Below are 24,870 nucleotides of genomic sequence, written 5' to 3'. Positions count from 1 at the left end.
ATTACTGCTGTACATTATATTCTAATTGCATGATGTGAACCAAGGCCCAAAACACTCAAAGGAGCACTTCACACATGTTTCTATCTATCTATCTATAATTGGTCCTCACTAATGCTCATTATATGATGGCACCATTTCCATCTACTCACGTCTCATTGGTGGGCTGTGGACAGTTCAGAAACCTGCCTACCAATGACATCATCGATGGGGATCCCAAACTAATAGAATCTACAGCCTTTCTTTTCTTGGAAAGTTAGAATGCTGAAATAGAAGCCATTTCTTTAATAAAAAACACAAAAGTTTGAAATCTCTTTTGAAATGCTCAAATCTGCCTACTGAATGATGTCACTGGTAGGAAGGTTTCTTAACTGTCCACAGCCCTCCTCTGAGACACGAGTGAATAGACAGAAATGGTGCCATCTTAGAATTAGCATTAATGAGGACCACTTGCAGTATATCGAGATATAGGTTGAACATGGGTGATGTGGTCTTTTAAGTCTAAGAGACAACATTACAGCTAAACATTTTAAGATAAGGGTTTCTCACCTTTCTCAGAACACCAGATTTTTCCTCTGCATCTGTAAATAAAAAGCAGATTATGAATGAGGCCACTTATGGTTTGAGTGTAAAATATGGTGAATCAATATTGATTACATGAGCCCCCTAAACAAGGCTAAAATATAAGTAACAACCATAGTATCAGAACTGTTATAATTTATATCAGACTCTGATTCTGAACATTTATTATAATTATACAAAATTAATCTGTAATCCATGTCTAACATAGATTAATAGGTAAATCACATTCTCCAAAATCAAATGACAAGCTGGAAATCAATGCCTTCAAATTATTTGAAATATAAAAAAAAATGCCCTGGTCACAGACTTCACCAATTTTAAGCCTGGTTATATTTCGTCTATCTACAGTACAAGCTCACAGCTGTTGTTTTGCTAACCCTTACAGGTAATTCTTTAGATTAACACTGTGGATTGTACTCTGTATGTAGTTACGTTAAAGGTGCTGTACAGTTTATTGTTAATAAGTTAAAGCTCTATATTCCTAAAGTAATCATTTCTATAGAGTGTTTGTTCAGTAACAGCAGTAACAGCCAATTTTGCATTTTCAGGTGGGTTACAAATTGCATCCAATCAGGAGATAGAGGTATTTAACACTTTTAATCATGTTAAAAAATAACCTATAATGTTTATCTGTTACCTGCAGCTGTGAGGATGAGCAGAAGACCCAACAAAAGCACTTTAGCAGTCATCATGTTCCAAAGTGTCTGTCTCTTACCACAGAAAGCTACAGTCTGCGATGTCTGTGGGAATGCAACAGCTGAGAGGTACACATCTGCATACAGTACAGGCACGTATCCACATACAAACACGGTTGCACGCATGCGCCCACCTACATTTTTCACTTGTTTTTATTTGTTTTTAGTTTTGACTTCATGTTTTAAATTTCAGTTTGTTTAGATTCATTTTCAAAGCGGGTTTGCGAGTTTAGTTTAGTTTTTTTTTTTTTTTTAAAGGCTTAGGTTTAGTTTAGTTTTTATTAGTTTAGTTTTTTCATTGCTGTTCGTTCAATCAGGGGCGATCAATTTCAAAAAGCTCAGGAAAATCTACAAGCTCACAATGTGTTGGCTATTTTAGCAATTTTCGAGTTACTATTTTGTTACTTTTAGTTAACTATGATAACCCTGGTGCACACACACACACACACACACACGTACAAGTACACGTACACACACGTACACACGGCTGTGTGTGGGGCAGCTGTCTAATCAGAAGGTCAATGGTTCGCCTCCTGCCCCACCCAATAATACGCTCACCATAACCATCTGAGTAGCCATCAGCTGGGTGAAGCTGAAGCGGAACTTCCCCTGCAGGACTAAGATCTACATTATAAGAACAAAACAAAACAGACATGCACGCATCCACATACGAATGCGCACGCACACACGTCATTCTTTTCGCCTCGCCTCGTGCTATGTTTGTAAATAGGATAGTAAGTAAGCTTTGCCAAGCCCTGAGGTCAGAAGCCCATCTGCTGTTTCCTTAGCGTGAGGCATCGTGAAGTACACCCCCTGGACATGACACTAGTATGTCGCAGAGACTTACCCCCATCCAACCCTTGATGCTGAGTGCCAAGCAGGCCGGCATTGGGTCCCATTATTAAGAGTCTTTGATATGGCCCGGCCGGGGATAGAACCCCAACCTCCCAGTCTCAGGGCGGACACTCTTACCACAAGGCCACTGAGCTGGTGCAAAATAGGATGTACACACCTGGATATGATGCAAATGTTTCTAAAGTTCTATGCATATGATGCTAACGTCCTAAATGTAATATATACCTGCTTTCACGCTAACTGTATGTATATATCTTTATTAATTTTGATCATTTTAACCTGTTATCGACCTCTTTCCCTTTGCTCTCACTATACCTCTGTCCCCTCTCTTCTCATAGAATACTACAAAATGCATTTCAACCACTGCTTTACACTTGTAAAAAAGACAAATAAAACGGATTCTGATTCTGATTATAATGTGATTTGCAGAAAAGGAAAGAGACCAACTGACCAAGGCACTCTTGTGGAAACATTTAAAAGCCTTAAATAGTCTGCTAATGCACGGCAATAATACAAAATACACTTATGCGTTGCTGCAATAATGCCTTCATCATGGTGACTAAAGTAGTAGTAGTAGTAAAAAGCCTTTAATAGTTTGGCTAATAGACTAATAAAGGCTTTTAACATTTTCCACAAGAGTGCCTTGGTCTCTTCCCTTTTTTGCAAATCAATTTTGTCCCCCATTTGCATTTGCAAGAGCACCTTGTTGGGGAGTTTTACTCCAGCCAAACAGATGAGCTCCTTTGTCTCTTTTTCTGATTATAATGTGTTGCTCTGGAATGAAGGATGGGTTGTGGAATGGAGGCGGGCCAAGAGGTGAATGGTCGTTTGGTTATCTCTGTCAGAGAGCTCACTGTTTACAGTCCCAGTACTGAGTAACTAGTTGTCGATACTGTGTGTGTGTGTGTGTGTGTGTGTGTGTGTGTGTGTGTGTGTGTGTGTGTGTGTGTGTGTGTGTGTGTGTGTGTGTGTGTGTGTGTGTGTGTGTGTGTGTGTGTGTGTGTGTGTGTGTGTGTGTGTGTGTGTGTGTGTGTGTGTGCGCGTGCGCGCGCGCGTGCGTGCGTGCGTGCGTGCGTGCGTGCGCGCGAGAGGGAGAGGGATTAAGTAAGTTAGTAGTAGAGAAGATAGAGAGAGAAGAGAGAGCTAATAAAGAGGAAGTAATAAACTGATTAAACCTGGGGTCAAGGGTCAGCTGTATGAGTCACATGTTCAGAAACAGGAAAAAGAGAACGGTTTCACACACAGTGCTATAACACAACAGGCTGAAACACCACTTTATCTCCTTGATGAGGACAGATCAAAAAGGGTGAGTTTAGACTGCGTTAACATTCTTATCCAAAGCTGTGAGATAGCCAACTGTTATGTATTTTACTACCAGCGGTTTATGATCTCGGAAATTGTTGTGAAGTTCATACGATCATATTGTGAGCCATGAAGGGGCCTTTGTGTAATGTAAACAACTGGGAACTGAAAGCTGAAACATGGGGTTGGGAGATGTTCAGTTTCATTATTGATGGACTATAGATTCAAGACTTTACACCTGTACATGCCCTGCTGTTCCAAGCCAGAGACCGTACTGCACTTGGTCCAAATGGATACATATACAAGCCTGTTGTTGCAGCTGACTAATTGATCAGGAAATGACCCAAATCCAAATAGGAGAATTTAAGCTACTGGTTCGTAGTCTGATAACGAGGAGCAGGGATGCGTCAGATGCATGTAGACTTACTTAATTTTGAACTGAAGTTGAACAGAGATATCTGCACACCAAGCAGCTCCTGTTAAAATGATTATTTTCAGCTGTTGTGAAGTTTTGGAGCACTTTGCTCTCTCTTCTCTTCTTGATATGAACTACAACTAACTAAATAATACCAAACATTAATGATCCAATGTGAGATACAATAGTTTTGTTTTTACTTTTTATGTTATACATTAAATTATTCATAAGATCACGTCAGCTTCAGTTAAGCTTTTTTTCCACTTTGGGATGTAGTTCAGCCTTAGTTCTGGCTAGTTCAGCTTTAGTAGTGTTCAGGTCAGTTGCAGATAAATAGATAAAGATAGATACATTCTTTATTAGTCCTTGCGGATATTCCTTTTGCGCCAAGCAACCATCAGGACACCGAAATCAGACAATACATAAACAAACAAATAATACAATACAAACCACACAATACGTAGTTCAGTTCAGTTCAGCTGTAGTTTTGTTTAGAATCAAATATCATATCAATCAGATTTAGGTGTCTTTGGGTACTTAGAAAAGCACTATACATTTGACATTATTATTATTAATAATGTATCAATCATGCTGTGTGCTCCAATAGGATCTCCATGGAGGTCCCCTGTCACAATGGAATCTCCATGGATCTCTTCCTGCATCTGTCCATCATCCCAGCAGTAAGTAAAGTTCAAACCTTTAACCACTTAAACCCTATATGGTTGACCGGAGGCCCTCAGGGCTCTGTACTAGTGTATTTTCTGTTTTCTGTTATTGTGGGGAAAGCTTTCGCAGAAAATAGCCGATTGACAAGCTCATAACACGCAAAAGCTTTCTCCACAATGATGCTGGGGTTTAAGTGGTTAAATCCTATATACCCTTCACTGACTAGACTGTGCCAAACAAGTGGACTCAAAGTACTAATCTACTTCTCCTCAGCTGTTAACAAAGTCTATGAAGTGGCTTAGATATGTGTTTTGGTTTAACTTGAAATGTTAGATGATGATTGCTGAAGTCTTTTCGCAGAACATTATTATTATGATGACATGTGTTTTTGCTGTGGTCTTCCAGCTGGTGATTGTACTGGCGTTGTCGTTCCTCCAGACACGTGCACGCCGGCTGCCTGTGGACCACAGGCTGCCGTTCCTGGAAGGACGCTTTGGAGTCGTAGTGTGAGGATGAACATTCTCTCTCAGAATACAACGTGTTGGGAAATGTTTTTGTCCAGTGCTCTTATGTTTTCTATCAAATCTACAGCACCTACTGTACACCTGTGGTCCTCAAACTTTTTAAATACAAGGACCCCAAAATTAACATGTATTTGGCCACGGAACCCCATTGGAAAATATTTTGTGCCAGGGACCCCATACAAGGATTTGTGTTGTTAAAATTTTGGAATTTCTTTTTTCAGATAAAATAAAAGCAGACCTACAACCTAAAAAAGTACCTTGATCTGCTATTTTCAAATATCCAGGGTATATAGGTTTAAAGTGGTTAAACTGCTTTTGATGCTATATTAACTTTTGAGAACCACTGACCTACACCTCCGACAGGCATGTTGTTGAAGTTTGTCTGGTTGTGTTGTGTTGTGTTACAGACATGTGCTGTGTTGTATTTCAGGCCTCTAGACACCATCGGCAGCCTCAGTAACCGCTGGTCGTATGGGTTTGCGTTTGGTGCTGTGTCCTCCAGTGTCCTGCTGCTGTTCTCTGAGCGTTACATCCCCTTCAATGTACCCCCCTGGGCTAGAGGTACTGCACTGTCACTGTACCATACACAATGTAAACCTACTGTAAACAATGTCCCCCCTAGGCTAGAGGTACTGCACTGTCACTGTACCATACACAATGTAAACATACTGTACAGTATCACTGTTTCCCAAGCAATTGGTCGGGACCCATTTGTGGGTCCCGGGCCGATTGTTTTTCCTATATATATTTAAAAAATACATATCTTATTTCAAAAGATTTTAAAAGGCTTAAACCAAAAAAATACAACTTTTCATCAATTAAAAGGGATGTGAAAAACATTTTTCAAAAGTATTTCATGAATAAAATCTGGAAATCAAATCATTTCCATAAAATTCAGGTAAATAAACTCAACTGTTATGAAGGGTCTCGGGCTAAAAAGTTTGGGAACCACTGCTCTACATCATACTGTAAACATACTGTACAACATACTATAACTCTGTACAAAATACTTTAAAAATGTGAAATGGTGTGGAGGAAACCATACAAGGCACCAACCTGCTCATCGGGAGCAGTTAGGTGTTCAGTGTCTTGCTCAAGGACAATTCGACACTAACCCAGGGGGAGCCCGGGATCGAACCGGGAACCTTTTGATTCCCAAGCGGACGCTCCTGAGCCATAGACAAGATGTACACATACTGCTGGCACTTAGCTTGTTTGATGACATAACAGAGCAAGGGTGAAACATAGGCATATAAAACTATACATTAAACAGAAATACTTATATTATGATATACTATATATTATATATTGTGTGACGGGCAGTACCAGTGTTGTGATGGTTATCCCATTTAGATCTGTTACATCTATACGTTGTTATACCTTTCAGGAACACCTCTGTCATTTTAGTTGTTGCTATATATAGCAACATACATTTTTGTAATTATTTGAATAAAGATTTTAAGTTTTTCAGAGAACTTTGGTCAGAACTTGGCATTTTTAGAATCGGCCTCAGGTCTAACTGGGTTAATAATGATGTTACTTTCACTTTTTGCATGTGCACAGCCATAGTGTACCTGGTTGGAGCGTTGGAGATTGGCTTGGTCTACTTCCCTTTCTTTGCCTGTCTGTCAACTCCCTTCAGAGGGGTTGGAGCAGTGCTGGGAATACTCTACACTCTACCCTGGTAATCATTTTTATTTGAGCTACTTTAAGTTGTGGAAAGAATACTAAGTATATGTACTCGTACTACTCAAACACTGTACAATTGTGAGGTATGTTTTACTTTACTTGAGTATTTCACATTTTCAATACTTTTACATTTACTGCACTTCATCTCAGAGGCAAATATTGTAATTTGTAGTCCACTACAATCATTTGAAAACTTTGGTGAGGGATTGATCATGCAATGGACTGTATTTAACGATTTGTATGCATTGTGTATGCAGACTGTATGTATTGTACCTGAGTGGTCGTGTCTGATTGCAGGATCATTGTGACTCTGTGGGACATGTTCTCCTGCCCTGATGGTAAGGTAGGTGAGTACTGGTTTTGTACTGGTCTGATCAACACAAATACAATGCTTTTCTCCAGGGAGTGTAGATATTGGAAATATAGTGACATACCATTACATGAGCATGCATCTTAAAGGGATAGTTCACCCCCAAAATGACTTTTTTTTCTATTGATTAGTCACCCCATGGAGACCAATAAGCCAATAATTTGATAACCGACTGCAGTTCCGGTAGGAGACACAAAAAGTCTCCTTTGTCTCTCCTACCGGAACCGCTGCCTACCGGTCCGCTGGTCATCAAATGATTGGCTTAGGAACGCGACAAAAAAAAAAATCATGAATTCAAGTCTCCATGGGGTGACTAATCGATTGAATTTGTTTTTTTGGGTGAACTATCCCTTTAAAGTACCACTTCACCCATTTTCAACCTATCTTCATATAATTGGTCCTCACTAATGTCAACTATTATAATATAATTATAAAATGTTTGTCTATTCACGCCGTGTCTCAGAGGAGGGCTGTGGACAGTTCACAAACCTACCAGTGACATCATCGGTAGGCATGTTTGGTCATTTCAAGCAATTATTATTCTATTTTTCATGAATGCGAGAACAATGGCTTCTATTATAGCATGCTAACTTTCCAGGAATAGAAAGCCTGTAGTTTCTATTAGCTTGGATTCCCCATCGTCGATGTCACTGGTAGGCAGCTTTCTGAACTGTCCACAGCCCTCCTCTGAGACGCAGAGTGGGTAGACATAAATGTTACGAACATGTTGTTCCTCTCTGTGTGTAGGAGCTAGGTAAATACCAAAAGATCATTTCCCAGTGGCCGTCCATCCTGTCTCTCATCTTCCTCCTGGGACGATATGTCTACATGATTTTCAAAGCTGTCCGTGTGCACCTGCAACTGCAGCAGGAGGTTAGAATGTATGTGAATGTGTGTGTCACATCATAGCGGTCCGTACGCATACACCAGCAACTAGAACAGAAAGTCAGAATGTGTGTGTGTGTGTGTGTGTAGCAGAGTGGCTCACAACCTCAGCCTGTTGGCCTGAAAGTCTAATATCTACCCGAGCTATAGGGCAGGGGTCTTCAACGTTTTCAGGCCAAGGACCCCCTAGCTGAGAGAGAGATGAAGCAGGGACCCCCTCTATATCGTATAAAATTGTTTCAGATTCAACATTTTTTTCGTTACATACGTCTGCTCTTTCTTCCCTCTACACCTATACCTCTTTGCCAAAAATAGCCGATCTACAAGCTCACAACGCCTCGCAGCGCGAGGCGTTGTGAGCTTGTAGATCGGCTATTTTTGGCTAAAGTTCTCCTCAGAAAATGGATGCTAGGGTTCAAGTGGTTAAGGTAAAATAAAAACTCCTATCACACAAACATTTGGCGGACCCCCTGTAGTAACTCTGAGGACCCCCTAGGGGTCCCGGACCCCCTGTTGAAGACCCCTGCTATAGGGAATTCCAATTGGCTTAGTGGTTAAGATGTTGGCTCTCCGCGCGGGAGACCCGGGTTCGAATCTCGGGCGTTACATGTGCATGTGTACAACGTAAGCAATTAGCAGACGCTCTTAATCCAGAGTGATTAACAGTAAGTACGGACAACACAAGGTAATACATCAAATAAATAGAAATAGTAATCTAGGATCATAGCATAGGTAGGCTAACCCAAGAACCTATCATCAGTCTAAACAGTAGAATATCCCCAAAACAAACAATAACCTGTACATTGAAACTATGCCAGTCTACAAATTACCTGGCATTTGTCTGTGTATATGCACATCAGGCAACAATCATTAAAACAATGGACCTTGACTGAAGATAAAAACTAGTTGAGGGCTTTAGTCTTTACACAGTGAGAGACTAAAAAAGCACAACATTATAAAAAAAAGATGACTATTTAGAAGGATGCAAGTTATGTTCAATTATTTAGTTGTTGACAGATGTATATTAGGTAGAAATATGCTAGATTTGATGTCTACTTGATGTAATAGTTGTGTATGTTTGCATCGGAACAACGCATTGAGAGCTTGAATGATGCAGCTATTTTCTGCGAGAGATTTGGTGTTGAGTGAAAACCCTAGGGGACCAAGTATAGACCCCTGGGGGACTCCGGTCAATGAAGTATATATGGTTTATGAATATTCATTAGATAGCTGTTATCTTTGAGGATGCATGAGATGAGTTGTCTATGCTGCAGGAGTCAGAGGAACTGATGCAGCAACACCAGCTACAGCATACCAAAAGACTGCTGCGGAGAATACCTGCAGACAGGTAGACCAGCCACACACACACACACACACACACACACACACACACACACACACACACACACACACACACACACACACACACACACACACACACACACACACACACACACACACACACACACACACACGACACCACTGTGCAACTTAAGCAAAAATCAGGCATAACGGTATATCAACCCTGTGCCTACAGTGGTCAGCCAGTGAGCTGGTTTCAGAGGAGGGTGTATGAGTGGGATCCATACTTCAAGTTCCCCAACAGAATCATTGGTACTGCTATAATATCCCTCATAGGGCTATATACGGTAAGGAGACGGTGTGTGACATTTCTTTCATTGTGTGTGTGTGTGCATGTATTGTGTGTGAAGCAGCTCAAAATGTGTGTACTATTTGGTTGCTGCTGATAGCTGTGAGTAATGCCTGGAAAACGTTCCGCCCTCTTTGTGACTTTGACTGACTTAGTGCTGAAAATACTCACTTGTATGTGGAAAAGTTGCTTACATTTGTGAACATAGATGCTCTCTTTGTCTGTCTGTCTGTCTGTCTGTCTGTCTGTCTGTCTGTCTGTCTGTCTGTCTGTCTGTCTGTCTGTCTGTCTGTCTGTCTGTCTCGATCTCTCGATGTCTCACTCTTTCTCTGTCTCATTTTGTTTTGATTATCTTTTGTACCCTCTGTAGACAATGACCAGCATTGGGAAAATTATTTCTGGGTTTTGATGAATTCTCCCTTACCCACTGTCTGTCTGTCTGGCTGGCTCTCTCTCAGATGACATTAGCAGACTACAGTCTCAGTGACCTGGCCTTTGACAGGTTGGACATGTGGAAGAACACTCTTCAACATCTGTCTGCTTCCTGTAATCAGAGTCAGGCTCTGGAAGCCATAATTCTACAACTGGAAGAGTTCACCTATGTGGCTAGGAGTGAGTCGTATAATTCATAACCATAATCAAATCACTAGAATAACACATCGCAAGCACTGACTGTAGTGTAATCCCAACCATAACCATGAATTAGCAATTAGTAAAGTGAAGTCAAATCTTTTTTTGTTTGTTTGTTGTTTGGTTCAGAGTCTTGGTTTGCTACCACCATGTTTGCCAGTCTGACCTCTGGAGTGTACATCTTCCATGTGTTGGCATGTTACAGGTAGGAGAGTTATTCTGTCGTTATGTCACTCTAGTCTGTCCATCCACAATGGCTACACAGTTTCATCATCAACTGGGCGGTCATAGCTGAATGGGTACAGAGGCCCCTGGGAAACAGAAGGTTCAATGTCGAGGTGTCCATGAACAAGAAACGTACCGCCTAACTGCTCTGTTCCCCCCGAGCACTAAATATGACCACCTTAGAGCAGCCATCAGCTGGGTGAAGCTGAAACTGAATTCCCCCCTGTGGGATTAATAAGGCCTACATTATCATTAAATCACAACACAACGCCATGGAACTTTGTTTGAATATTAGACTCAATATCAAACTCAATATCTGACATATAGTGTAGTTTGGTGGTTAGGGGTCAAGATCAAGAAGGGAAACTTTTGATTAACACCACATATTGTAAATTGTTGAACTAGTCATCATAGAGGAATTACACTGATTGCATTTGAAAGCTTGTCTTGCCGTTGAGTTGAGTGTTGAGTATGACACCTACTGGTTGTCAATAGAATTATTGGAAGGAGACTGCACACCAAATGGGATTATTGTAGTTTGGACATCGTTGGATTTAGCTCCGTCTGTCAGTAGGGACAGATAATGGACATAAAACGTACAGATTTTAGCTTAAGATGACAAAAGATAAGGATATAAATTGACATGTAATTTTGGCAGCCACGTCGCTCATCTATCTCACGGCCATCCCTCTTAATATATAGACACCCCAGATACAGTAGACAGACATTTTGTATTTGAATAATATGACACAAAGGTTCTGTATGTACATAGTTGAATATGGATGCCAATAAAGATTTGTTGTTGAAAGCCGTCTTTCCAATTGAGCTATTGACATGAAATACCTGTTAGCCATGAATGCATTACTAAATACTGTTTTCATGTTGTACTGCTGTCATAGGAAACACCTTAAGAGACTGTGGGCTGGACAGAAAGGCTTTCTTCCTGAGAAGTTCCATAACCCTAGCTCTGCTGTCAGTGTAGTGAGTAACACACAGACACACACACACACACACACACACATGAATGCACACACGCGCACACACACACGCACGCACGCACGCACGCACGCACACGCACACACACACACACACACACACGTACACACTTGCCCAAGGACACAAACACAACGTAAATGTGTTTGTTATTGATCTTTGCAGGCTGCGATTGCAAGATACTCGGGATGGCAGATAGCTTTCACACTGTGGGGTAAGAACTTTTCTTTTGTGAGACAGATAAAAACACAAGACATACAGTATGACACAAGCCTGACTTTCAGAAAACTGCAAAATCCTGTGTGTTCATTTAACTGTGAGAGTGTAAAAATGGACTGTGTTGTACATGTTTAAATATGCTATGAATATGATAGCGCTGGTGATTTAGTGAGACAAGAATATGACAGATAATGTGTGTCATTATTGTTTTCTGATGTGATTCCAGGCTACCTGATAGTTCATTTTGTCCAGTTTCTGTTTGCCCTGCTCTTTGTCTACGCGCTGGTTCTACCCATACAGCATGGCAGAGTGGCATCCATGCTCACTAACCTCGGAATCATAATGTAAGACTACCTACTGTACTGTACCTACTGTAAATGTATGTATGTATGTATGTATGTATGTATGGATGTATGGCCTAGCCCTATTTTATACATAGGTTATTTGAAAATAGCCGATCTACAAGCTCACAACGTGTCGCATCGCAACGCGTTGTAAGCTTGTAGATCGGCTATTTTCAAACATTTTAGTACTTTTACTTTTGGTACTTTAAGTATATTTTGATGCCAATACTTTTGTACTTTTACTCAAGTAACATTTTGAACACAGGCCTTTTACTAGTAATTCTACATTGCAGTATTGATACTTTTACTCAAGTAAAAAATTAGAGTACTTTTTCCACCACTGGTGATATACCTAAACATGCTAACTGACCTCTGTTCTGCTTGTGACAGTCTAACCATAGGTGTGGTGATAGCGCTGGTGATTCTGCAGGTTGTTCTGGTTCAGATCTTCTTTCTCCAGGACAAGATGTCTCCCACTGACAAACACAAACCTCTAGCTCTCAACAACAGGTAGGCGACAGTAATGAAAGTGTACACACAGGGTCAACAGGTTAAACCTAGCATACATTGATTTGGGGTGTATTGGTGTAGTTTGACACATTTATTTCCAAGCTGCATAAACATCTAAGCAGAAACTATGTGATGCTTAAAGGCGTAGTTCACCCAAACAATTACTTATTTTCTATCAATTACACACCCCATGAAGCCTTGAATTCATGGAGATTTTTTAGTTTTTTGTCGCATTCCTGAGCCAATAATTTGATGACCGGGTCATCGGTCAGTAGGAGACTCTTTGAGAGTAGTAGACTCTTTGAGCCGGTCATCAAATTATTGGCTTAGGAATGCGACAAAAACAAATCTCCATGAATTCGAGGCTTCATTGGGTGTGTAATTGATAGAAAATAAGTAATTTTTGGGGTGAACTACTCCTTTAAAGGGAGTTTGTAACGCAAACCCTATCATTCCATTGTGACAAGCTCTGCAGACACAGAATGCAGTGTTAAATGTTATAACATCCAGTTCATAATGGCACGAGAACGATATATTAGATAAGTTGCCCTTTTAACGCAAGTTAACTTTTTTTTGCCCTACTCAGGAAGGCGTTCCACTGCTTCAACTATTTCTTCTTCTTCTACAATGTGGTGATGGGGCTGAGCAACTGCATCCTGAGACTGCTGACCAGCATGGTGGTGGGAACATGGCTGGTCTCCCGTATTGACCGAACCATCATGCAGAGGGGGTACGAGACCATGGACCCTGGTACGTTCACCACCAATGAGAACGTGTTGCAGGACAAATTATATGTAAAACTGAAACATTGCAGGGCTGCAGCTAATTATGTTCATAATCACTCAATCTTTTCATTATTTTTCTGATTATTTGACCATAAGCCACTTCACTTTGAATAATCTATGTTGTAAATACATACAAGTTTTTCTGAACACAAACATACATCTTGAAATTGTTTAATATCTGGCACAAGGATTTAGTTCAAAACCTTTTATTTCTAATTATGGAACAAAGACAAACGTTCATATTTTAGTGCAGTTGTAAATAGCACACAATTGATTACTAAAATTTAAATTTGAATACATTTCTGTTGATCAACTCATTCAATGTTGAAGAGCAGGGTAATATTTATCTTTTTTTATAATATGTGTTGTCAATTCTGACAGGAGACATCTGATCTGCCCAACATCAAAATTGCTGTATATTAGCTTAGCCTACACTATTGGTAGCATACAAACATTTGACAGTTTCTATAAATATATAGCAGCATGAAACATATGTTAAGCCTCATATAATATAATAAATGCTGCTGAGAATTGATCATCTATTGTAGAAAATGTATGTCTTTGTGACTCCTACCATGAAAATCTCCCACAGCCGCTATAATGTTATGATGCTTTAACACTATTGAAGGAATGAAGAGTTCTATCCACATTTGCATTACATCATGCTTTGTAAACTTCAAGTCCACCACTTTAAGTCCATCACAGTAGATTTTCCACAAGGCTGAGTTTATTTCTTATGGATAACATAGCTTTTTCATACTCCTCCCAAACAATTTCTCCAATTGAATCTTTCATGTAGCCATCTTTCACATTTCAAAACATACATAGCCCCTGAAATCCCCCCTAGGATGAAACGTTAATCAAGAACCTAGCATCAGTTTAAACAATATCAAAAATATTAATCTGTATACTGAAACTATAGGATACCAGGTAAAAAAAACGAACCTAGCATCTGTTTAAATAAACTGCTAATCTAAATTACATTCTTAATATTGTGGTCTAGAAAAACAAGCCTAAAACAACTAACAAAAACATGAGAACGAATGACCAATATCTTGGTCAATCGCTAGGATCAATGGAGGCAGAAGGTGACAGGAAGGGGTACAGGGAGAGTGAAGTGCTAGGCGGTGAGGTCGGCGTGTGGAGCGTTGTCCCGAGGTGTGCTAGGGAATGTTCAGCTTTCATGCCTTGGCTGATCTGAGTGAGCAGGAGGGGTTGTAGGGTTGGATCAGGCTTTGAAGGTAGAGGGTGCCATATTTCCTTGTAGGCCAACATCAGTGTTTTGTCATCTGTGTGGGCAGCAACTGGGAGCAGGTTGGTTGAAGACTGGCTGGTTGAAGACCGGACGTGCTGCTGCATTTTGGAGGGTTATGTGATGCATGCCGGGAGGTCAGTAAGGAGGGAGTTACAGTAGTCAAGTTTTGAGATGACTGAGGAGATGACAGAGGAATGGACACTGATGGACCTGACTATTCTGGTGATCCACCTGGAAAAAAAAAGAAAATTGATTACTGGATTGTCTTACTGCAACCTAAATAAAAGCAGCTAGAATGCGCTCTCTCTGTTCAATCCACAGAAACAAAAATATGAAGAAATCCATCTGAAAACAAAGAAATTGAGTATCACCTCTTTCTTCCTGTCCAGCTTAGCATGGAGTCCTGACACATCACTGGTACTGACATGGGCTGTATTCAGCAGCTGGAGGGGACAAACACACAACATCACATTAAGGTGGTGGAGTGGAGGACTGGGGTGATGTGACTAGTTCAGCTTCCTCACAGGGCAGGATGCATCATTTACAGCAGAATAATTACTACAGTGAGTGATTTCTAATAAATCTACTTTCAAAGTGATTGATTGCACACCCGCTCCTGTATGGTCTGATGAGAAAAGTGTTGCTCCTGGTAAAGTCAGACTGGGATTATCGTTCTCGTTGCTGCTGTGTCAAGGCGCATAGTCAGAAACATAACTGCACGCTTTAACTTTTTTGTCTCAATGCTTATAGCAACACAACATTGCTGGCCAGCTCTTTGTAGTTTTTAGACTCAGCCAAGCAATAGACCTGTTAAACCTATACATTGTTATACCTTTCAATCCGGAACAGCATCTGTGTCACATTAGTTGTTGTCATATATACAGTATATAGCAACATTATCGCTCTTTTTTTTTTTTTATCAGAAAACTTTAGAATGGCCCCAGGTCTAAATTGGTTAAACCATTGTCTGTCTAACTATAAACCAAGTAAAAAAGGTGAAATTAACCATTCTTTAATCCAAGGGTTCCCAAACTTTTCAGGCCGCGACCCCCCAAAATAATCATATTTGAACAGGGGACCCCCATCTTGACAAGCACTAGGAATTGTAGGAAGTTAGTTTGACTCTGTTCCACAGATAAATATTGTGAAAATAGCAAATCGGCTATTTTCACAATGCTTGCTTCTTTCTTACATAATATTTGACAATTTGGTATTAAAAAAAGCTCTTAAAAGTCCCTAAATTATCACTTTAGAAATGCAAATACACAGTTTGAGAACCACCACTGCTATAATCGATGGTCGTCATCAAGGGACAACTCCATGTTTGTAGACAGAAATTATCTGTAATAGGCCTGCTGTTCCATTCCAAGACCAAGCTTTTTAGGCCCAGAGGACAGAGAGAGAATTGCTGTAGTGTTCATAACATACTGAAACTCCTACTAATCTTAAGGATCATTTTACACTGGTTGACTGCCCCTGTCTCCTCTGCGACCCCGTCAGTTAAATCTACGGTATTAAAAGCGATGGGCGGCTGCACCACTCCTTACCTGTTCAGCGGTGCTGTAGGCTACAGCTTCTCCTGGGAGGAGGTCAGCTCAGAGCAGACAAACTGCTCCTCGGTGAGATGTTTCTTTTTTGTCTCCTCTAGCCTGCAGTGTGAACAGAAACGCTAAATGAGTTAATATACCAGCTAAATGAGTTAATATAGCATCACAAACATTGGCCATTTGAAAAGTAACCGATCTACAAGCTCTCTGCCCGATCAGAATTTTTAAACATAAATCTTGTATGGGGGTCCTTGGCACAATAGCTTTTCAGATGGGGGTCTGTTGCCAAATATATCAAATTGGGGGTCCTTGAAATGAATGTTATAAGTTGTTATGCATAGTTATAAATATTTATAACGCGTGTTATGAAGCCTTATAAGTGCATTAAGAATGCATTATAGACCCAGCCTTTAAGTAAAGTGTTACCTCAGTTTCCTTCACAGCAGTGCTCTGTTCTGAACACATCCTAAACAATACTAAAGGAATATTGGCATAATGAGTCAGACAACAGTTTATATAATAGTTCTTACATACTGTACCAGGCTCCATCACTGGTGGTTTCTTTTGGGTCCAGGAGATTCCATTTCATGCCCAAACCTACACAGGAGGGGCTTCTACCTTGCACAGGTGTTGTCGTGGCTGGTATCTCCTGCCTGGAATGCTTTGGTTTCTGTAACATGTTTGTTTTAACTATGGATTGCCCTTAGTCTGATCCCTTACCCTTTGAGCTGCTCGGCATGGTGGCACCTGCCAGGAGCTTAGCTCTCTGGGTCACTGGGATAACGCAAGCTCCTCCACCACGTCAAGGTGTCAATCCATGAGAGGAGATCCCAATTTAGTCATCGCCAATTCCCAATTGTCCCCAAGTGTCCTTAAGTCCCTGTTGCTGGCACCACAACCACCTCCACAGCTGGAGAGAGGTATAAGCTACTGTGTGCATCCTCCCATACACACTTGCCAGTAACTTCTGCCGTGCAGCAAAAAGGACGGTCACTTGATCTATCGCCAGATTAAGTTCCCACCCGTAAACACGGCCAATTGTGTTTGATGGAGCGCCTGGGCCAAGTTTGAGGCACCGCCGTTACTGCTGGGTGTTGAACCCAGCTTTCTGCTGCGGTGGTGGGAGAGTGCGTTTACCTCTACCACACCCAGACGCCCCATAGATAGACAGACAGACAGACATACACACAGACGCTAAAGGCTCAGGTGCAAGACGCTACCTAAAGCCTGACCCCGCAAGACGCCAGGGCCATCACATAGACAAAGACAAATGTTTTTGTTTTTTTTTTCTTTTTTTTGTGGGGAGGGGGGGGGGTGCATTTCCTTAACAACAACAATATTTCTAATACGACTATTACCAGTTGATGTTAAAAGTCAGCCAACAGAATAAAAAGTCAACAACCACCCCTTAATTTAACCTCAACTTAACATTAACGACCTATCAATATCACAACATTATAACAAACAACATACAATCGGAGCAACAGTGTGCCCCAGAGGCAAGGACACACCCTGGCATCAGCCAACCTGATCCTATCACGACACACTGACATCATTGTTGGAACACTATGAATAACAATTATATTTCTGGTTGGCTTTTAGCCTCCGTAAACAAAAGTTGCACAAGGCAGATATGACAAACATAACACATAAAATAAAACATTAATAGTGGAAATAGCTGATACAAGCTAAAACATTTTTAACATGGAAATGATTATTACGATTATGCAAAAAACAACTGCGATTATCTCAAATAATTGCGATTAGGCGATTATGTAATAATTGTGACAGGCATACTCACCTACTCACAAACTGCGACCTTTCCTTTAAGTGGTGCCTCCCCGACAGGGTTTCCACCAGCATCTAGTCCAGTCCCGGAGCGGTGATGTCCACTGAGGCTACTGTTCTCTACCAGCATCTAACTCCAGTCCCGGCGCCTCCTGTCCCTCCGCTCCTTCAGGTGGTGCTAGCAGCCCCTTTCAGGGGTTCCAGGTGCCCCATGCGCCTCCACTTCTAAGTGGTTTTCCCTCCAGCTTTGAATGGGTGTTTCAACAATCCCACGTCTGTCTGCGTTACAGTCTTAGACGTGGCTTGCTTCGAGGGGGGCTTCTGACGATGGTCTCATCGACATCAGCCTCCCTCTTGCCCTGCGTAGAAGGGGAAGGCGCCCCGTTGCTGAAGACAAAACGCCTCCGTACCTTATCGCCGGGGAAGCTACAGAACACAGACAGCATCATCTGTCCGTCTGTCCTGTACACGGACACCCTGAACTGGCGATGGAGCACCCGTCCCCCCTTCTCCCATGTCGTCTCCACACAGGAGATGACTCTGGGCAGCTGCTGACCAGAGACCTCCACGAGGTCGTACTGGTTGCGGGCGTGCCTCCACCCATTGAAGGCTGATGTTAGGGTGTTGGGGTGGGGCGGAGTCACCAGGGACTCGGAGAAGACCTGGTAGAGAGCCGTATCTGCAGTGGGCATCACCCCTGGTGGCTTCACGGTGTTCTGCTTCCAGGTGTGGCTGAAAAGACAGTAATACCATTTACTTACCTTACCATCCCACAGGGGCTCTGGCTTACGAGGCGGCACCGTGAAGTCCTTTGGAGGCCTGAGCAGCTCCTTGTCGACCAGTGTGAGCGAGGAAAGGTCCCTCGTCTGGTCGATGCGAGTGTACAGCTCAGGGATGCACGCTGTGATGACCTCCATGTCGTCATCGGACAGGGGACGGTTCCTAAGGTTGTCCACGTGAACGTTGATCAACCTGTTGTTCGCCCTTCTGGAACGCTCTACAATGGAAAACACAACATTAGTTTACTATTGTTATTCTTAACTGAAAGATTCCTTAAATTTCAAATCAAATTGCATTAAAAAAATAATGTGGATCTAGTGAGGTGAACAAGCTAAACATCAAACAGCAGAAATTACTTACTTGCAAATCCAGAGGAAGGCCCAGGGACCAACGTTCTTGTAGAAAAATAGGAAGCCGACTTGTTCTTCAACTGGATGTGATACAGCTCCATCCTGCTCTGTGGAGAGAGAGGGGGGAGAGAGAAATAGAGAGAGGGAGCGAGCGAGAGAGAGGCTGAGCACTGAGAAGGAGAGAGAGTTGAGAGCTGAGAAAGAGAGAGCTGAGACAGGGAGAGAGAAACAGAAAGATATGTCATACATCAAATTGTACTTAAAGTAAAAAAAAACGCATTGTGAGCTTGTAGATTGGCTATTTTCAATAGGGCTACTGTACGTTTTGTAATAATACATCTACAAAGTAACTACAGTTTTCAAATAACTGTAGTGGAGTAAAAAAATACAATATTTGCCTCTGAGGTGTAGTGGAGTAGAAATAAAAGTACAGAACATTGGAAATACTCCAGTAAAGTAAAAAATAGCTCAAAACTGTACTTAAGTACACTACTTGAGTAAGAGTACTTTACACCACTGTACACAGGACCCCAATGGAAGCCATTGGCTTTCTTGGGTTTATCCTTTTAGCATCCTTTTGTATGAATCTGTATCTTTTTTTTGCAAACCGTTAATACAGTATTCAATCAATCAATCCCATGCAGGCTTCTTACATTGACGACACAGTATGACAGTATCGTTTGCCAAAGTAGAACAGATCTACAAGTTAAACACAGCCCTAGCTCTGAACTCCTTCTAGCGCTATGGACCAGAGCTACAATGGCCCCACAAATCGATTCAGGTTGTTAGCTTAACGTCTTTTGAACGACAGCGCCAATTGTTTGTCTTCAATTATAAACAAGCTACAATGAGACGTTTTGAATGTATGAAACTCATTTCAACCCAGTACAACCAATTCAAATGACATTTACACCTTAATCCCAAGAGCGTTTTGAAACGTTTTTTGAAAATCAACAACACAACATACATAAGAGACAGCAGACGTTACACAGCTATAAACAAGCTAGCTGTTATTTCGAAAACGATCGTGCAAAGACGACAGCACGACCGTTAACGGTAAACAGTAAGCAGATCTACAAGCTCACAACGCATCACGATGTGTCGTTGTGAGCTTGTAGATCTGTTATTTCAACGGTTGATGCTGTCGTTAACATGACAGCAACGGCCGTTGGCGCGTCGCGAGCTTGTAGATCTACCATTTCAATGACAGCACGACCGTTAACGATAAACAGTAAGCAGATCTACAAGCTCACAACGCATCACGATGCACCTGTCGTCGTGTAAGTTAACATGACAGCATAGACCGTTGAAATAGCAGATATACAAGCTAACAATGCATCGCGATGCATCTAGCGTCGTGTAAGTTAACATGACAGCATCGACCGTTGAAATAGCAGATATACAAGCTCACAATTCATCGCGATGCATCTAGCCTAGCGTCGTGTAAGTTAACATGGCAGCAACGGCCGTTGACATGTCGCGCGACACGTTGTGAGCTTGCAGATCTGCCATTTCAACGACAGCACGATCGTCAACGGTAAACATTAAGCAGAAATGTCATCCACTAACAATTGTAGCCTCTAAACTTTTGAAAGATCACGCTACAATCAAACATAATCAATAAAATAGCATTAACATGACAGTTCCCCCCTAACCCCCGGCCCGAGCATCATGAAAATAAATCAAACTCACCAGTTGTAGAGGAAAAAGTTGGTTGAAAAGCAACAAATTAGCGCTGCTGCAAGAAAAAAATAGAAAAGTAGAATCTGTAGAGGTTCTTCTGGTTGATGGTTCCGTCTGTTAGTGGCTGATAAAGCAGGTAAAGTGGCTGTTAAGCTCTGGGTAGATGCGAGTGAATCTATGAAAGTCTCAAACACATCTGACGCTGCTTTCTCTGCTTAACGACTTTATACCTGCAGCATCCCGTGATCCCGCATGAGCCCGCCTCTCGCTCGTCGCTGATTGGTCAGCTGTCGGTAAACAATTTCAAACACTAGCGAACTCGTGATGATGACGCCATCGCGTAACGTAACAAACGTACGTGTGTTTATTTTTTAAATGCAATTGTTATTTTTTGATTTCGAATAAGAAAAGACTATTTCTGGTCATTATGTGACACATATACGTTTAGAGGAGAAAATATTAATCATTGAACTAAAACAATATATATTTCCATCCTGTGTGCAGTGATGGAAAAAGTACTCACATTTCATACCTAAGTAAAAGTATCAATACAGCAATGTAGAAATACTCCGTTGCAAGTAAAAGTCCGGAATAACAAATGTACTTGAGTAAAAGTACCAAAAGTAGAAAGTACTCATTATGCAGAATGTTTTCAAATGTCTAAAATGTATAAAAATCTTTTGAAAATAGCTGATCTACAAGCTTGTGAGCTTGTAGATCTGCTATTTTCAAATGACCAAAATGTATATAAATAAAAAATATGAAATATATATAAAATATAAATATATAATATAAATATATATACTTATACTTGCTTCTAAAGTTAGAAGTAAGCCCCAGCAAAACCACAACTACTGTACCAATATTTATAATCAACTTGAGAGAAAAACAAGCCCAAAGTCGCTTATAAAAAGCGGACATGGCAACGCTGCTCATTGATGGAAAACTCGCACCGGAAGTTCGATTAAATAAATGGGAGTGAATCATAGAGGTATAATATACGGAGTGAATGAGAGCCAGCTCGACCAGCTTATGAACAAACACTATTTCGGAACGATTGCGACCTTTGTCATACAATCGGTTCAGGAATATAAAAGGAGACAGATCACAGGCAGTTTTGTGATCACTGGTTTTTCGATGTGCAGAGTACATTATTGTATTGAGGCATCTAAACGGGGGCAGGTATCGTTTCAGGCTATGTAGTCTCGCGATATTTTGTTGTCAGACTGAGGAGCACCTATTGGTCAGACTGGCAATGGTGGACAGTCTCGCGATACTTTGGCACGTTCCCCGAGGACTAACCCATAATATAACTATGTGAGTTGTGAGCACAGCTGCTCCCAGATCACACTCTAGCAATAGAATTCAATAATAAAACCCTAATAATAAAGTGTGTAAAACGCAGAAGCCTAGTGTCGTGATTTAATTCAGGCTGCACCAATCTAATTAAAGTAATAAGATGGGCAAACAGCTTCTGTTTTAATGTTGGAAATTCATGTACAAGAGTCTGGTAGTTAATTATTGTAGTTCAATATTATGGACAGGAGGTGGCGGTGTCGTACACACTACGCCTTAGGAATACGTTTGGTGACTAATGCAAATTGCATTGATTCCCAAGCCACTGAACTGGAGTTGAATACTTAATTAACTATTTAATCATGTCATTCCATGAGATGGATGCAATATGTTATTTCCGTTTTAAATAATATTACCTCTTAAAACTTCCAAGAAAACATGTTTTCCCACCTCAGGAATAAAAGCCTTATAGGTTCTTACTACACACCAGGGCTCAAAATGCATGGCCTGCTATACTCAGTGGAACAATATAGGCTTTTGTCCAGAAGATGGCAGTATTTCATGTGTTCTGTGTCAGAGAATGAGTACAGTGACACTACAGTGGCCTTACATACATTTTTTTACATACATTTTTTAATCCTCACTTATTCAACATTTCAGCTCAAATATATTTTTTTCCTACAGCCTCAGGTCAATGTGTAACAACCTACTGTACAATGTCCAGTACTGTAAATGCTGTATTCATTGGTGACTTGTACAGTCTATAACATCCTTAGAATTAAGTGTGCAAATAGAGATAGTACAGGGGTCTCTCCAGCTCTTTAGTAAACAGAATGTAGTACATTTTCATATTTTAAGCCAATCAGGAGAGAGCACTGAAAATGCATTTTCTGTTTAATAAAGAGCTGGAGAGACATGGAGACTCCTTTTACTGAACAAACACTCTATAGCAATGTGTACTATCAGAATATAGAGCTATTTAACACTTATTTTAACCAAAGTAAATCACTTACCCTACCTTTAATTAATTCCGTACGAAATACATACAATCAACTGTTAATGTATGGGTCCATTCCAGGTTACAATGTTGTTATTGGTTACAATTGATATCTTTGTCCAGTGTGTGTATCTAACAGTAACTGTCATATCCCAGGCTACAGCACATGGATTGATAAGATCTTTGTTCAGTGTGTGTATCTAACAGTAACCCCCTCATATCCCAGGCTACAGTACATGGATTGGGATGATCTTCGCTGATCACTACCACAACAATCCAGTGATGGTGTGTTTCTGTCAGCTTCTGGTCTCCAACACTCTGGAGAGACGTACGGCCTCTGCTTACTCCACATTCAACAACAGACCAACAGGTTAGTTGTGTGTGTGTGTGCGCGCGTGTGTGCGTGTGTGCGTGTGTGCGTGTGTGTGTGTGTGTGTGGCAGGCACAGTGGTTCAGTGGTTAGCACCTTTCTGTGTGCAGTAGGCGTGTTCTCCCTGTGTGCATGTGGGTCTCCTATCACACTAACTGACTGAAGCACATGCATGCAGTGGTGGAAAAAGTACTCACATTTACTCACACAGTAAAAGTACCAATACCGCAATATAGAATTCTAAATTTACTTGAGTAAAAGTACAAAAGTTTTGGCATCAAAATGTACTTAAAGTACCAAAAGTAAAAGTACTAAAATATTTGAAAATAGCTGATCTACAAGCTCACAATGCGATGCGTTGTGAGCTTGTAGATCGGCTATTTTCAAATAGCCTATGTATAAAATAGGGCTAAAATGGTTAATGCATGTTTCATAATATCATAATTTATATCTGAAAAGTAACTAGTAACTAAAGTTTTCAAATAATTGTAGTGGAGTAAAAGTACAATATTTGCCTCTGAGATGTAGTGGAGTAGAAGTAAAAGTATTGGAAATTGGAAATACTCAAGTAAAGTACAAATACCTAAAACATTTACTCAAGTACAGTACTTAAGTAAATGTACTTGCATGCATGTTAGGGCCAGGCCTCGTCTCAGCCAACGTACCTTGTACACTGTAAATAAAGGTTCATAATAATGTCTGATGTTATGTCCAATAACTCCCATTCTGTCCCCTCATATAGCCATCCATCACCTTGGTGTCTCTCTGAAGTAACCTTGTTTCTTTCTACCCGACTTTCCTTCCATTCTTTATCATCTCTTCCAGAACATTCGGCACACAGCAGAGCCAGGAGGCGCTGGCTGCTCCTCTACACCTTACTGAGGAACCCTCGTCTGATCCTCCTCAGAAAGCACTATCCAACAAACCCCACTACTGTCCCATCATCACCATCATCACCATCATCACCACAGTCAGACAGCCATCACCCTGACCAGGACACGGCGGTTCGGACGTGGGTCATGGCCTCACAGATGCAGAACGGCCAGCCAGCGTCACCACCGGAGATCATAATCACACCATGTGAAGAATGATAAAGACTCAACTCAAAATGTATAAGTAAAGTTACAAACTCATGAGGAATTCTTTCCCTCCTTTGCATGGTATTGCATAGGATAAACCAGTGGTCTTCAACGTTTTTCAGGCCAAGGACCCCCTAGCTGAGAGAGAGATGAAGCAGGGACCCCCCCACTACATATTGTATCAAATTGTGTTGTAGATTCAACTTTTTTTTACTTTGTTTGCTTTTTTTCCCCCTCTACACCTTTACCTCTTTGCCAATCGGCTATTTTTGGCAAAAGTTCTCCTCAGAAAAGGGATGCTAGGGTAATGTAAAAAAGAAAAATCATATCACACAAAGATTTGGGATCCCGGACCCCCTGTTGAAGACCCCTGGGTTAAACGATTCCA

The 24,870-nt window shown here is 41.1% G+C and overlaps 1 protein-coding gene across 1 annotated transcript; it reads left to right on the top strand.

Moving 5' to 3' along the window:
- The first annotated feature begins 3,368 nt into the window (after positions 1–3,368).
- stra6l (STRA6-like) lies at positions 3,369–24,578 on the top strand. The gene is made up of 18 exons (XM_084078828.1): positions 3,369–3,435; positions 4,454–4,526; positions 4,918–5,018; positions 5,467–5,597; positions 6,600–6,720; positions 7,023–7,068; positions 7,843–7,968; positions 9,255–9,328; positions 9,518–9,629; positions 10,090–10,243; positions 10,391–10,466; positions 11,386–11,467; positions 11,645–11,693; positions 11,925–12,042; positions 12,433–12,552; positions 13,139–13,302; positions 23,260–23,403; positions 24,229–24,578. The coding sequence occupies exons 1-18, from the start codon at positions 3,416–3,418 to the stop codon at positions 24,492–24,494; spliced, it is 1,977 nt and encodes a 658-aa protein (XP_083934954.1). The 5' UTR covers positions 3,369–3,415; the 3' UTR covers positions 24,495–24,578.
- The last annotated feature ends 292 nt before the right edge of the window (positions 24,579–24,870 follow it).

This window comes from Gymnoscopelus microlampas, assembly GCF_963454915.1.
Source record: "Gymnoscopelus microlampas genome assembly, chromosome: 2".
Taxonomy (NCBI): domain Eukaryota; kingdom Metazoa; phylum Chordata; class Actinopteri; order Myctophiformes; family Myctophidae; genus Gymnoscopelus; species Gymnoscopelus microlampas.
This window is presented reverse-complemented; position numbering and strand designations above follow the sequence as displayed.